The 15,233-nt window shown below is 55.8% G+C and overlaps 1 protein-coding gene across 1 annotated transcript; it reads left to right on the top strand.

Moving 5' to 3' along the window:
• Positions 1-3,354: 3,354 nt before the first annotated feature.
• On the top strand, positions 3,355-11,234 carry LOC118715771 (F-box/WD repeat-containing protein 12). Its single transcript, XM_045579637.1, has 10 exons — positions 3,355-3,576; positions 4,004-4,041; positions 4,337-4,488; positions 5,411-5,526; positions 6,360-6,569; positions 8,308-8,466; positions 9,245-9,452; positions 10,411-10,589; positions 10,653-10,786; positions 11,135-11,234. Exons 1-10 carry the CDS (start codon positions 3,355-3,357, stop codon positions 11,232-11,234), a joined length of 1,518 nt encoding a protein of 505 aa, XP_045435593.1.
• Positions 11,235-15,233: the final 3,999 nt, after the last annotated feature.

The following is a 15,233-nucleotide window of genomic DNA, read 5'->3' as shown; positions in this document are numbered from 1 at the left end:
TGGCATTGGGTGTTCACGGAGGTTGGATAGAGAAAACATGAGTCACTAATGGCAGCTTCCATTACATAGACTCGCCTGTCGTAGTGGGCAGGAAACACTGACATAATGGGCAGAAATAACAGGTGCTTGCTTTTCTTTCTCAGACGAGGTCTTGGGATTTCTTCTCCAAACACGAGGCTGTTGGGTTTATTAGCTACGATCATTTTCCCTTTCTTCCCTGGACGGACCCAGTCCTGTTTTTTAAAAGACATTCCACTTAGAACTTCTTAGGATTTCCTGGCATAATTTGGACCCTTCCCAGCCACCATCATGCAAGCTTATTTTCACTTATCTTGGACTTATAGCAAATCTTCCTTTCTCTTGGTTTTCACCCTCGCTTTCTTTCTGGCGCGTACCCACATATATTCTGTGAGAGATATTTATTATGACATTGGGCTTCTTTCCTGGCATGGGAGTTACAGTCAAAATAATTCTCCCACCAACTCTGAAAGCATTATCTCCTAGAAACTGGTTTCACTGATGAAATATCCGAGGCCAGCCAGAGTCTCAATGTTCATGCATTATTTTATTTTCTGCAACTTTTAGCACTTTCACTGGCGTTTTGAGATTTTATGATGGGTTGTGTAGGCATTTCAGTCTTAAAAATCCTCCTCACTTGTCAGTTTAGATTTTTTAAAAAGCTCTAAATGTGTATTTCTCCTATGCTGGGGAATGTTTTGTATTATTCCTGGGTAACTTCTCCCCCTCCTTTTACTCTGCCCTTTTTTCTTCTTCTTCTTCTTCTTTCTTCTAAAAAACAAATATGTTCTTTTTCATCTCCATGTTATTCCACTCAATGTTTTTGTGTGAACAACTCATTGTATTTTTAATACTTTCAATTTTAATAATTTCTATTTTACATTTAGCTCAACATTTGATGCGACTGAGAAACCCACTTTCTCTCTGGAAGCATGAATCCTGTTTTCATGAGTCTAAATACCAGGCTTAATTCCTAATTCTAGGAAAATACTGCTGTAGACTGAATTGTTCCTCCCCAATTTATATGCCCCCCCCCCCTGCTGCCACACACACACACACACACACACACACACACACGCACACTGTGAAGTATCCAGATGGGCAGTTAGGAGGTAAGTGCATGATTCTAAAGTTCTGAGGATCTAAAGGTGGGCCTCCATCGTAAAGGACTGTGAGAGCCCAGCCGGTGTTTCTCAGTGGTTGAACATCCACCTATGAACCAGGAGGTCAAAGGTAGATTCCTAATCAGGGCATATGCCTGGGTTGTGGATTGATCTCCAATAGGTTGCATGCAGGAGGCAGCCAATCCTTGATACTCTCTCTTCATTTATGTTTCTCTCTCTCTTTCTCTCTCTCTCTCTCCTTTTCTCCCTGAAATAAAATATATAAACTTATATATTTGTGTGTGTATATATATATATATATATATATATATATTTATATATATGTGTGTGTGTGTGTGTGTGTGTGTGTAGTCTCAAGTTATCAAGACTACTTTATGAAGAGCAACAACTGGGGTTCACCAGCCCCAGGATCTGTGACTTTACTTCCCTTGAAGTCAGTTCTGACATGAGCTTTAGTATAAAATGTGTTCCTCAACATTCTGTACCATTATCTTTTCTCATTTCATTAAAATGTTTTTCAATCAAGTCTAAAAATAGCAGAAATAGAGACATAGCTATAAATGTCTAGGTCACTGTACAGTAAAAGCAAAATACATTTCAAATATTTCACATAGCTAATGCCTTACTTGCTTCTCCAGTAGAAATAATACTAAAAGCTTCCATACTGTCTGACCGCTCAATACCGCCAAGACTGTTCTGATAATCTGAGATGGGTTAGGTGAGCGGAGTCATTGGCAGACATTTGACATCAATTAAACCAGTTGAAAGGGAAAATACAAATGACTTCAAGGTGGCTTATCCAATGAGTAGTTCCCAGTGTTGGAATTCATTACACAATTATCCCATGTTTACTTTAACAGTCATAAGGCTACTTAATTAATGAAAAAACTGAAGTGTGTTCAAGTCAGTCTGTTATCCAATAAAATAATTTAAAAAACCCACCTAAAATCACATTAAAATAATTGGCAGAAAGTAAACAAAATGATTATGAAAACGGGAGTTCGCGCATTCGCCCACTCTTCCCTCCCCTCCCTCAGATGTAGTGTAACCCAATCTTCTGTTTCCCAAACAAGCCTGGCCTGTGAGTCAGAGAGACAGACCCCTTCCATCAGAGAAATCACAGCCCATCTCGGGGGAGAGACGGAGAACAGACACACAGATGTGTGGGCTTACTTCACTTCCAGCCTCATCGCGGGGCTCTGCTGGACAGAGAGCAAGCCCAGGAGCTGAGGAGCAGAACCCTCCCGGCTGTGTTACTTTAGGGACAGCACTGGGGGAGCGGGGAGGGGAGGACTGGGGGAAGGGACGAAGCTCCAGGGAAAGAGGAGGGTCACCAGCAACATGAAGCAAGAGGGTGAACGCAGGTGACACTGGAGACTCCTGGGACGCAGAGCCAATGCTTGCGGGGGGACCAGAAAGACTCCTGTGTAAACACAGGCCAGAGACGCCTAAGCTAAGGTGACCAGGAGTCCCGCTTTTGGCGGGACAGTCCCGATTTTTAACAATTTGTCCAGCGTCCCGATTCGGGACTTTTTAAAAAATGCCTTGGGTCGAGGGACAATTTGTTAAAAATCGGGACTGTCCCTCCAAAAGCGGGACGTCTGGTCACCTTACTTTAACCATCCAAGTACAGATGTGCAGAAGAGAACAGGTTTGCCCGGGGGCCTTGGCTCAGTGGTTGAGAGTTGACCTAGGAACCAGGAGGTCAGGGTTCGATTCCTTGCGGGGCACATGCCTGGGTTGTGGACTCGATCCTCAGTTGAGGGGGGGAGGGGCACGTGCAGGAGGCAGCAGACCCATGATTCCCTCTCATCACGGATGGTTCTCTCTCTTCCTTCCTCTCTGAAACGAATAAAAAAATGTATTTTGTAAAAAGCGACACCTCTCTTTAAAAAAACAAATGAATGAAATAACAAAGATTTGAGGAAAACATGGCGTGGCGGCGGCAGCTGTGCCTGGGAAGCAGGTCCATTGAGAACAGCGGGCAGCGAGCCGCCCCGGAGGCAGGGCCGCCCTCGGCAGGTGGCGGGGAGGTTTGGCGGGCACCTGCAGCCTGTTCCCTCCTCTCCGGCCAAGCGGCGGGCAGGTGGGCACCCTCCTGGGCAGGTGCAGCGGTGGCCAGACCTGCTGTTAAATTCAGGGTGGCCCACAGACGGGGAGATAGCCTGGTCACGGGCTCAGCCACAAAATGGAGGGGGAGGTAGAGGGGGAGATGGAGGGGAAGATGGAGGGGGAGACGGAGGGGGAGGTAGAGGGGGAGATGGAGGAGAAGATGGAGGGGGAGACGGAGGGGGAGGTAGAGGGGGTGGTAGAGAGGGAGACGGAGGGGGAGGTAGAGGTAGAGGTGCAGGTGCCGCTGCCTGAGGTGCCGATGCTGCACATCTTCTCCTTCCTGGACGCCGCCAGCTTGCTGCAGGCGGGCCAGGTGAGCAAGGTGAGCGCCTCCCCCACCCCCCGCTCTGTCCGCCTTCTTGGTGCACTGGACCCTCCCCTTGCTCTGGGGCCTCAGGATCCTGGCTCCCAGCATCTCCCCCAGGCAGCCTTCCTCTGCCCCTTGACGTGACCACGCTCAACCCGGCATGCCCCCGTGTCCGTGAGAGCTGGTGGTCTCCTGGCCACTTTGGTGCCCCTTAGCAGACAGCAGGGGCACGTGGCTGTCGGGCCGGCAGCCCCCCCGAGTCTCCCAGGAGGGCCTGTCCCGCAGCGGCCACCGCTGCCGTCACCACATCCACGGGCCCCTCTGGGGCGGCTGGGAGAGCCCGTGGCTCGCTGCCCCTGAGGGCCGTGCTCCCAGAACAAGATGGAGAAGGAGGGGCCACGTTCGGGTACCAGTTGCCTGCTTTTCCCCTTCTCTCCCCAAGTACTGGAACAGAATGGCCAATGAGGAGCACCTGTGGAGGTATGGCCAGGGGGCGGGCAGGGGAGGGCAGAGGAGGGAGGAGGGCAGGCAGGGGAGGGGGCAGGCGGGGGAGGGAGGGAGCGGGGGAGGGCAGGCAGGGAAGGAGGGAGGAATGGGGAGGGGGGGGCCGGTGGGGGAGGGCAGGCAGGAGAGGGAGGGGGCAGGGGAGGGAGGCGGCAGGTGTCCCCGAGGTTGAGTGAGGCCTGGGGGTGGCTGGGCAGTGGGGGCTGAGGGGCACAGCGGGCAGAGGCGGTGCGGGGGCCCGGGGCGGCCCCTGACGGCTGTGCCTCCCCAGGAGCCTGTGTCGGAGCAGGTGGCCCGGCTCCTGGGAGGCCCCGCAGGAGTGCACGTGGAAGCAGCTCTTCCTCGCCCAGGGCCGGCGGGAGCTCCGGATGCTGCGGGCCCAGCCCCAGGACTTCTCCTACCGGGAGGCCCCAGGCGGCTTCGGTGCGGGAAGGGCAACGCGTTCGTTGTGGAGGAAACACACTGGTTTGGGTTGTTTGTGTGCATGTGTGTCTGTGCACGGGTATGTGTGCATGCACGGCGCATGTGTATGTGCGTGTGCATGTGTGTGTGTGTGTGTGTGTGTGTGCGCGCGCTCACTCAGCGAAGAGAAAGGGAAGGAAGACATAATGGGACTGAGCTGCTGTGATGACAAGTACTGGCTCCTGCCCAACCACATGCATCCCTGTCCTCTGTCCCCTGTCCCCTATCCCCTGTACCCTATCCCCTGTCCCCTGTCCCGTCACCTGTCCTGTCCCGTCACCTGCCCCTATCTCATCCCCTTCCCCGTCCCCCAGCCCTCGTGCCCTGTCCCATCCCCGGTGCTGCCTGGAGAAGCCCGTGTGATCTTCGCACAACATAACGCCGGCCCATGACTCCTTTTCCCCAAAGGCTTCCCGTCCCTCCTAGAACACACGTCTTAAAGGAAAAGAAACATTTACTTATTTATTTTTACTGATTTCAGAGAGGAAGGAAGAGATAGAAACATCAGTGATGAGAATCATGGATCAGCTGCCTCCTGCACGCCCCCTACTGGGGACGGAGCCTGCAACCTGGGGCCTGTGCCTTGACTGGGACCCTTCCGTCCACAGACCGATGCGCTATCCACGGAGCCACACCAGCTAGGACCCGGTGGAATTATTTTCAATCCCCATTTTATATCTCTAGAAACTGAGGTTAAGGAGGAAAAGCAAATGGGTCCACCTCCCCCCAGGGGCCCGGTTCGGGTGACTCTGGAGCCATCTCCATCCTGCCCTCCATGAAGGCTGCAGGGAATGGAGCGTTGTGGCCCCAGAGCTCTCCTTTCTCATGAGAAAGGGTCGCGCCTTGAGCTCCTGGGGCCAGCACGGCCTGTGTTGCCTTCCAGGAGTCCAGGGGCCTTTGGCTTATCTCTCAGGAAGTGACCCCTCCCTGACTGAACAGAGGTCCATCCTGTGCTCGGGGTCCTCCAGGTGCATGCTCTTCGCCTGGGATGTGCAGGAGGTGAGTCTGGCCGTGAGCACACAGGTCGCGCCCTGTGGCCACCCCATCCACCGGCCAGTCCGTGCGGGGAGGGAGGGGCCTTTCGATTGGCAATAGAAATAGCTTCTCATCGGGTCTTTCGTAGGCAGCTTGCGACCCTTCGCTTACACTAGAGCAGGAGGAGAATGAGAATTCACTTTTTAGAATTTCCACCCTCCCCTGAGGATGTTTCCCGTTGATTTTTAAAAAAATATATTTTATTGAGCTTTTACAGAGAGGAAGAGAGAGGGAAGGGATAGAAAGCTAGAAACATCGACCAGCTGCCTCTTGCACACCCCCTACTGGGGATGTGCCCGCAACCAAGGTACATGCCCTTGACCGGAATCGAACCTGGGACCTTTCAGTAAGCATACCGAGGCTCTATCCACTGAGCCAAACTGGTTTCGGCTCCCATTGATTTTTTTTTTTTTATTGATTTATTCTTTTAGAAAGAGTGGAAGGGAGCGAACGGAAGTGGGAGAGAGAGAAACATCCATGAGAGAGAGACATGGATGGGTTGCCTCCTGCATAAGCCCTAGACCAGGGCCCAGGGCTGGGAAGGAGCCTGCACTGAGGTGTGTGTCCTTGACGGGATCCAGCCCGGGACCCTTCAGTCCACAGGCCGATGCTCTACCCGCTGAGCCACCCCGGGTGGGGCTCCCTAACTCCTCCTCATGTGCACGGCCCCTCACGTGGCTGCGACACAGCAGACCTTCCTCAGCTCTGTTCCTGCAAAGCGGACACCTGGTCTGGAGGAAGCTCCTGGTCAGTGGGGCAGGACCGAGCGTCCCCTGACCCCACCGCCCTCCTCCCAGGGCTCCTTGATCTGGTCCAGCCCTGCCCAGTGGTCCGCTGTCAAGTTCCTGGCCACCCTGCCCAAGAGGTCGCTGGTTGTCACCGTGGACGAGCAGAACACCGTCAAGGTGTGGAACTGCCGGGACTCCAGGCTCCTGGCCAGGCGCAGCCTGCCGCGGTGCTGCTACTCCCTGGAGCTCCTCCTCGCCGACCGCTTCCCCATCGTCATGGTGAGCGCCGCCCCGCATCCAGAGGGCCCGGCGCCCGCTGCCTGGGCAGGGGCTGGGCCCCGGGACAGCCGCCTCCCAACCCCCGGCCTGTCTTCTTTTTATTTATTTATTATTATTTATTATTATTTTTTAATATATTTTATTGATTTTGTACAGAGAGGAAGGGAGAGAGATAGTTAGAAACACTGATGAGAGAGAGTCATCAATCAGCTGCCTCTTGCACGCCCCTTACTGGGGATGTGCCCACAACCAAGGTACATGCCCTTGACTGAAATCAAACCAGGGACCTTTCAGTCCCCAGGCAGGCCTACGCTCTATCCACTGAGCCATGCCAGTTTGAACCTGTCTTCTCTTTTATTTATTTATTTATTTTTAGACAAAACCCTTATCAGATACCAGAGGGGCCCAATGCACGAAATTCATGCAAGGGCCTCGGCCCTCACAGCCCCAGCTTCATCCGGAAGGTCACCCGGAAGGACATACGGAAGGGCGTTGGGCTGCCTGGTCTAATTAGCATATAATGCGTTTATTGTTATTACTATAGGGAATGTTGGCAAATGTGTCTCCCAGGCAGCGGGCTCTCTCGTTCTGTGGATGGTTCCTCTTGCTGACGCCTTTATTTCAATGTCATCCCATCTGTTATTTTCTCCTTAGTCTCCATTGCCCTAGGACAGTGGTCGGCAAACCGCGGCTCTGGAGCCACATGTGGCTCTTTGGTGTCTTGAGTGTGGCTCTTTTACAAAATACTTCGTGCAGTGCGATTGGCCCACGCATTGAGGTCCTCCTGGTTCATAGGTTGATGCTCAGCCACTGAGCCACGTTGGTCAGGCATTTTCTTGTAAATCCTCACCTGAGGGTATTTCCCCATTGACTTTTTTTCTTTTTAGAGAGAGTGGAAGGGAAAGGGAAACATGGATGTGAGAGACACATCAATGGGTTGCCTCCTGCATGCACTCCAACCAGGGCCGGGAACCTGCAACCGAGGTACATGCCCTTGACTGGAGTTGAACCCAGGACCTTTCAGGCCTTGGGCCGAAGCTCTATCCACTGAGCCACACCTGCCTGGGCTCCCCCTGTCCTCCTGAGGCATCTCTGTTCTCGCCTCCTCTGGAGCCTCAGCCCCAGTGCGTGCCGGCCGCCTCACAGGCACCTTTCCTCAGCCATTCCTCTGAACACGGAGCTGTCCGGGATTCCTTCACCTCTCCTTTCTTCCGTGTGTCTGATCGCAGAGGATGTGAGCTGGGCCAGGCAGCCTGTAGGGAGAGGCGAGGGTTGGGGGAGGGGTGGGCATTGGGAAAAGAGCAGAGGGTCGCTGTGCAAGGCAGTCACTAGCCTGGTGCTCAGGACATCGGAGCCCTTGGGATCGTCCCAGTGACCCCGCGGAGCAGGCTGGTCAGAGGAGTTCGTCTCCACTCTGTGATTGAAGAAATGGTGGCACCGCCCTGGCCGGTGTTGCTCAGTGGATCGAGCATCGGCCTGTAGACAGATTCCATTCTGGCCAGGGCACATGCCCAGTTGTGGGCTCGATCCCCAGTGTGGGGCACGGAGGAGCCAGCTGATCTATGGTTCTCTCTCCTCATGGATGTTTCACTCTCCCTCTCTCTCCCTTTCCCTTCCTCTCTGGAATCAATAAAAATATCTTTAAAAAAAGACATGGTGGCCCCGCCCCCGCCGCCAGGCTGCCCCTGGGCTCTAGGGTTTCCGCCCATGATGAGGGGAAGACGTGCCCTGCTTGCAGGTGGGCGACTCCGGAGGCGACATCTATGTACTGACGGTGCCCCAGCTGGACATCCTGTCCCTTGTCCCTGCGTTCGACTACAGCGTGAACCACCTGTACTGCTCGCCCAACAGGAAGTGGGTCTTCGCCGGAGGGTCCCACCCCCACGTGATGCCGAAGGTAGGGCCGCCCTGTGCTCGGCCTCGGCCTGGGGAGGGTCAGGGCGAGGGGGGGAGGCAGGAAGGACACTGACCCGGAGCTCAGCGAGTCCGCCCAAGAGGAGGAGGAGGGGAGCGTGACCAGGAAGGAGGAGGGCCTGGGCCTGGACGGTTGGCTCAGTGGATAGAGCCCTGGCATGTGCCCTTGACCAGAATCAAACCCGGAACCGTTGGCCCGCAGGCCGCTGCTCTCTCCACTGAACCACAGCAGCCGGCAAGCAGGCCCGTGTGCAGGGGCCGGGCATGGGGAGCAGGGAGCTCAGGGAGGTGCGGCGGGCGGATCCGCCCTCCGCAGGTCTTCGAGGAGGGAACACCTCCCGCCACCTGAGGGGGGTCCAGTGCAGCCACACGGCTTTGGAAGTCATGGGCAGCCGCCCTGAGGGGGCGCTGGGGACTCTGTGTGTGACCTTGGACCTGAGGGCAGGACAGGAAGACAGTCAGTGACTGACAGTGACTGAGGACTACGAAAGGCCTCCTGCGACTCAGCGGAGAGGAAGGGAGAGGGAGAAACACCATGAGGGAGAGAGTCCTGGGTCAGCTGCCCCCACTGGGGGTGGAGCCCGCAGCATCGGCATGTGCCCTGACCCAGTCGAACCCGGGACCCTTCAGTCGAGGGCCGATGCTCTAGCCCCCGGGCCCCTACAGCTGGGCACGCGGGGGAGGGTGTGGAGAGGGTTTCCCGGTCTCGCCTCTGCACGGAGACGGAGACACGGCAGCCCCTGTCCCCTGCTCTCCCCCAGGTGTTCGCCGCCCAGTGCCTGCTCAGGCCCTCGGACACTGCCCGGCTGTGGGTCTCCCTCCCGTTTGCATTTTGCAGCAAAGCCTCCTGGGCCCTGAAGTGCGCCAACCGGGTGACGATGATGTTCCGGAGAGCCTTGTTCCGAAGGACCGGGTTCGGCACCTTTGACCTGTCCACCAGGAGCCCTGCGGGCAGAACCGTGGTGACAAGTGGGCCTGGCAGGCGCAGACTTCCTACGGGCGGGGCTTGCTCTGACTGGTTCGATTTTATTTTTAAAACTAGAGGGCCCGGTGCATGAAATTTGTGCACGGGGATGGGGGATGTCCCTCAACCCAGGCTGCACCCTCTCCAATCTGAGACATCCCTCTCATCATTGAGGACTGTTGGCTCCCAACCGCTCACCTCACTGCCTGCCTGATTGCCCCTAACTGCCCTCCCCTGCCAGCCTGGTCACCCCTAACTGTCCACCCCTGCAGGCCTGGTTGACCCCAACTACCCTCTCCTGCTGGCCCAGTAACCCCTAACTGTCCTCCCTTGCCAGCCTGGTTGCCCCCACCTCCCATGCAAGCCTGGTCCCCCCCAACTGCCCTCTCCTGCAGGCCTTGTCCCCCTCCCCAAGCAGGCCTGGTTCCCGCTAACTGTCCTCCCCTGCAGGCCTGATCTCCCCCAACTGCCCACCCCTGCAGGCCTGGTCTCTCCCCAACTGCCCTTCCCTGCTGACCTGATCGCCCACCACTGCCCTCCCCTGCAGGCCATCTTGTGGTGGACATCTTGTGTCCACATGGGGGCACCCATTTTGGACCACATGGTGTGGCCATCGTGTGTTGGAGTGATGGTCAATTTGCATATTACTCTTTTATTAGATAGTATATATTTTTATTGATTTTGGAGACAAAGGGAGAGGGAGAGGAACATCAATGATGAGAGGGAACCATGGGTCAGCTGGTTCCTGTAGGCCCCACACTGGGGATCGAGCCCACAACCCAGGCAAATGCCCTTGACCAGAATCGAAGCCTGACCTCCTGGTCCCTAGGTCGCCGCTCAGCCCCTGAGCCCCGCCGGCGGGCGGGCGGGAGTCTGTCTCTCTGTTCAGGGTGAGGACGTGGTTCGGACCACAGGACCCGGCGCCTGCCTGGTTGCCAGTGTGCGTGTTTCCCCCGAAAACAGCCCAGCAGGTTGCGAGCTTCATGCTGCCGGACGGGATGGAGAGCCCGTTTCGGATGGGGTCCTGGGACGGGACCAGGATCGTCTTTGAGAGCGGGGCACACCTGTTTGTCTTCTCCATCCACGGCCACATGCTGCAGCGGTTCGACCACCACCAGGACATCATCTGCCACCTGTGGATGGTGCGTGCGCCCCCCTCCTGCCTGCAGGCTCCGGGGGCGCCGCTCACCCGCTGTCCTCCGCAGGACTCCGTCCACGTCCTCACCACGTCCCTGGACAACTACCTGCACCTGTACATGTGGGAGGAGGAGGGCCAGAGCCCTCGCCTCCGGAGCTGCTGCCACCTGGAACAGCGGCGGGCTGACCCGACACCCAGCTGGTGAGCCCCCTCGGTGCCCACGCTTCCTCTTGGTTTCAGATATCTAGTCAAGCAAAGGGATCCTAGGGTCTAAACAGAAAAAGATCCTTCGACCCGGCCAGTTTGCTCAGTGGACAGACCATCCATCAGCCTCCGGACTAAAAGGCCCCGGGTTCGATTCCAGTCAAGAGCTCATGCCCAGGTTCCATCCGCAATGGTGGATGTGCAGGAGGCAGCCGATCAATGATTCTCTCTCATCATTGATCTCTCTCTCTCTCTCTCTCTCTCTCTCTCTCTCTCTCTCTCTCTCACCCCCTCTTCCCCCTTGCCTTCTCCCTCTCCCTCTTCCTCTCCCTCCTTCCTTTGCAGCTACTCCTCCATGGCGCTCTGCGACAGCTCCAGCGTGGTGTGCCTGGTGACCAAGAGCCGCGAGGACAGCATCCTGGTGATGTATTCTCTGCCGACGTGACCCAGCAACCAGTGCACTTCGCCTGGCATCGACTTCCTCCTTCGCCGCAGTAAAGAGAGTTATGTTTGCAAACCCAGATGATTATTTCAGTGATATTCGAGAAATCGACAGAGATGGGTCCGTCACGCATCAGACACTGGGCCAGGCACACAGGTCACAGGCTCGGAAGATGGAGGGCGACAAACGGCCCCTCCGCTCGCACACCGGGGAGAGAGGGAACACTGAGAGCGGGACGAGGACGGTTACACACAGACATGGTTCCGGAACCTTCCTCGGGCACCTGCTCGGGAAGAGGGGGGTTAGGTGGAGGCTGGTTCAGAGGGAAGGCACCTGCGTCTGCTTCTCAGTGTTCTAGCCTGTGAGCAACCGAGGGACGTCCTGGGAACCTTAAGCCACAGGAGGTGCCTTGGGAAAGTAGAAATATATATATATATATAATTATTGATGTCAGAGAGGAAGGGAGAGGCAGAGATAGAAACATTCATGATGAGAGAGAATCACTGATTGGCTGCCTCCTACACGCCCCCCTACTGGGGCTTAAGCCCACAAACTGAGCATGTGCCCTTGACAAGAACCGAACCCGGGACCCTTCAGTCCCCAGGCTGACACTCTATCCACTGAGCCACACCAGCCAGGGTGAAAAATACAGAGGTTGATATTGACACGTAGCTAGAAGAGACTCAGAATACACTCGGGAATAAAAAACGCTCCAAAGGACCGAGAAATAAAGAATACATCAAAGGCTCAGGCGCAGGAATGTCCCCATGGGAATGGGTCTGAGAAAGAGCTACCCCCCACCCCACCCCCCATCCTGGGAGCGAACAACTCCCAGCAAATCAAGCCTAGAACCTGGGGTCCACTCCCCTGACTTTGGGGGCGGGGAGGGTGGAGGAAAGCTGGGCTGAGGGGTTGGAGATGGTGCCCTCGTGGAAATGTCTCCCACCGAGTCTCCCAAGGGCGTGTGGGTGTCTGAGGTGGGGCCTCCCGCCCCCGCTCTGTGGGAAGCGGTGCCCAGGAGCGAGGGAAGGAAAGCCCGGGAGGGAGGGAGGTGGGGCAGGCCCGGGGGTGGAGAGGGCGCCTGGGAGGCCTGGAGGCCCAGCTCGCTGACTCAGACCCAAAGGGAGTCCATGGCTGGAGGTAGCCACGGGGAGAAGATGCGAAGACGAGGCGGAAAGTCAGGAAGTGTCATTTGCAGGATGTAACTCACACTTCACACATATGAAGGGCAATGGCGAGAGGAATTGTTCTTCAGCAAAGGAGCAAAAGACCCATATTTCTTAGACCTATGTGTGTTTTGTTTGTTTTTAAATATATTTCTTCATTGATTTCAGAGAGGAAAGGAGGAGGAGAGAGAGAAACATCAATGACGAGAATCATTGATCAGCTGCCTCCTGCACACCGCCCACTGGGGATCGAGCCCCCCACCCAGGTGTGTGCCCTTGACCGGAATCGAACCTGGGACCCTTCAGGTCCACAGGCCGACGCTCTATCCACTGAGCTAAACCAGCTAGGGCTAGGCCTATGTTTTTAAGAAGTCTTTTTCTTTGCCATTTAGAACATGGATTTAAAAGGAGTCTAGGCCCTGGCTGGCGTGACTGATGAGAGGGCACAGTCCTCCCGTGGCCACGTGTAAGTGCCAGCCTGGAGGGCAGAGCCTCCCAGCACAGTGATAGCCAACAGCTGGAGCTGTCAGCGTGAACCTGTGGCCCCGAACACGTGGCCCCACGTGACTGAGTGATAGAAGCTGCAGGTAAACAAAGCTTGACCAGGTGCATGTAGTTGAGTAGGATTGAAAGCCACCAGAACGTTGTAAACATCCTGACCACGCCCTTATATGCCTCATGGCATCGGCTGTAAAATAAAGACACGGCTTGTAGTCTCTACCTCTCCATCAGAGAGGACGGCGTCCCACCATGACCCAGCATCCATTCTCTTGTCTGTCTTTTCTCAATCCTTCACCGCCCCCACTCAGGTTCACTGAACCTGGCGGACTCACATAAGGTACCCTGGGCTGAGTATGCCATAGCCCTGCCGGCTCACCACACTCTCTAAAATAAATTTTAAAAAAATATGCACTTCTAATCTTCATTGTTGAAAGTATTACAGATAACCCCCTTTCCCCACTGAGCCCCTGCAGCCCGCCCCTCCCTCCCCCGCCCCAGGCCTTCAGCTCCCTATTGTCCGAGTCCTTGGGTGATGCATGTGAGCACACAAGGTCTTTGATTACCGCCCCCCCTCCCCGCCCACCTTCCCCGCCTTCCTTCCGAGGGTCCGCACTCCGTTCCATGCACCCATGTCTCTGGACCCACTCGGTTCATCAGTTTATTTTGTTATTTAGATTCCACATCAGAGTGCGGTCATGGGATACTTGTCTTTCTCGGACTGATTTATTTCAATGGAAATATATTTTTTTTAAAAAGAAAGACATGGTGGCCCCGCCCCCGCTGCCAGCCTGCCCGCTGGGCTCTAGGGTTTCCGCCCATGGTGAGGGGTGGGCGTGCCCTAGTTGCAGACAATGCTCCGGCTGGACGGCGTGTCCCTTGTCCATGTGTTCAACCACAGCGTGGACCACCTGCCCTGCTCACCAACAGGAAGTGGGTCTTTGCCGGCGGGGCCCACCCACACCTGTTGCCAAAGGTAGGGCCCCCTGTGCTCGGGCTCGGCCTTGGCCTTGGGAGAGTCAGGGAGATGGGGGGAGGCAGGAGGGTCACGGGCCCGGAGCTCAGCGAGGACGGACAGGCCGCCCCCTCAAGGCCACAGCACACGCGGCCTCCGTTCCTGGAGCCGAGCCTCTGTCCGTGGGCGCAGCAGCCGTCCACGGAGACGAATGCTTGTGAGTGACCATGGGTGCCGGGGCCGGGTCTGTCCAAGAGGAGGAGGAGGTGAGCCCACCCGCACCTGTTGCCAAAGGTAGGGCCTCCCTGTGCTCAGGCTCGGCCTTGGCCTTGGGAGAGTCAGGGCGAGGCGGGTAGGCAGGAAGGTCACCAGGAAGGACAGCCTGGCCCCGGCTGGTTCGCTCCAAGCTGGGATCCAGCCCACAACCCGGCCAGGGCATGTGCCCTGAGCAGGAATCCCACCTGGGACTTGGTTGGGGGCATGGAGGGTCCCAGGTTCAATTGCCTTTGGGGGCATGTTCCTTGGTTGCAGGCACAGCCCCAATGAGAGGTGTGCAGGAGGCAGCTGATCCATGTTTCTCATCAATGTTTTTAACTCTCTATCCCACTCTCTTCCCTCTGTGGAAAACAAAAGCAAAAACAAAAACAAAAACAAAAAACATTAAAAAAGGTCTGGGACTGGGATGTAGGTCTGAGCCCCAGAGGTAGGTCTGGGTCCTTGGAGGGCAGATCGGGCCAGGGAGGGAGATCTGGGCCACGGGGCAGTCATGGTACCTCATCTGAACATCTGAGTTATGGAATGATGCTCTGGGTTACAGATTGAGAACTACATTCCTGATACAAGACTATTGTCTTTTTGAGGCCTGAGACTAGGAATAATCTACTGGGCTCCACCATGATGGTCTGGGACCCGAATGTAGGTCCGAGCCTCAGCTGGAGGTCTGGGTTCTGAGAGGGCAGTTCATGCCAGGCAGGGAGATCTGGGCCCTGGAGGGCTGTCTGGAACCTCATCTAGACATCTGGGGTATGGAATAGTGGACTGGGTTACAGATGGAGAACTACACGCCTGATACAAGCCTGGATACTTTGTTCATGGCCTAGGCCTGTTAATGATCTTCTCAAAATCGCCATAATGGTCTAGGACCCGGATGTTGGTATGAGCCTCAGGTGTAGGTCTATTGGCTTGGAGACAGGTGTTTTCAGTAGGGGACGCTGTAGGCCCAGGTGCTTGGTGTGGGTCAAGGGCAGGACTTTGGGATGATGAATGGCTGATTTGTACTCGCCCCGATATTTACACTCCATTAAAGGGTTAGGCAGTTGTTTCTAGACTTGGTACCCAGAATGGCCTTCTGGTCCAAGCTATAAAGGTCAAGAACCTGGTGGA

The sequence above is a fragment of the Pipistrellus kuhlii genome, unplaced genomic scaffold (genome assembly GCF_014108245.1).
Source record: "Pipistrellus kuhlii isolate mPipKuh1 unplaced genomic scaffold, mPipKuh1.p scaffold_m20_p_11, whole genome shotgun sequence".
Classification (NCBI taxonomy): Eukaryota; Metazoa; Chordata; class Mammalia; order Chiroptera; family Vespertilionidae; genus Pipistrellus; species Pipistrellus kuhlii.
This window is presented reverse-complemented; position numbering and strand designations above follow the sequence as displayed.

Excerpts from the sequence above, each read along its gene's own strand:
- LOC118715771 (XM_045579637.1), top strand. The coding sequence starts at position 3,355 with ATGGAGGGGAAGATGGAGGGGGAGACGGAGGGGGAGGTAGAGGGGGAG. Across the intron at positions 4,489-5,410 it reads GGAGGCCCCAGGCGGCTTCG|GAGTCCAGGGGCCTTTGGCT; the intron begins GTGCGGGAAGGG and ends GTTGCCTTCCAG. Across the intron at positions 10,787-11,134 it reads GCTGACCCGACACCCAGCTG|CTACTCCTCCATGGCGCTCT; the intron begins GTGAGCCCCCTC and ends CTTCCTTTGCAG.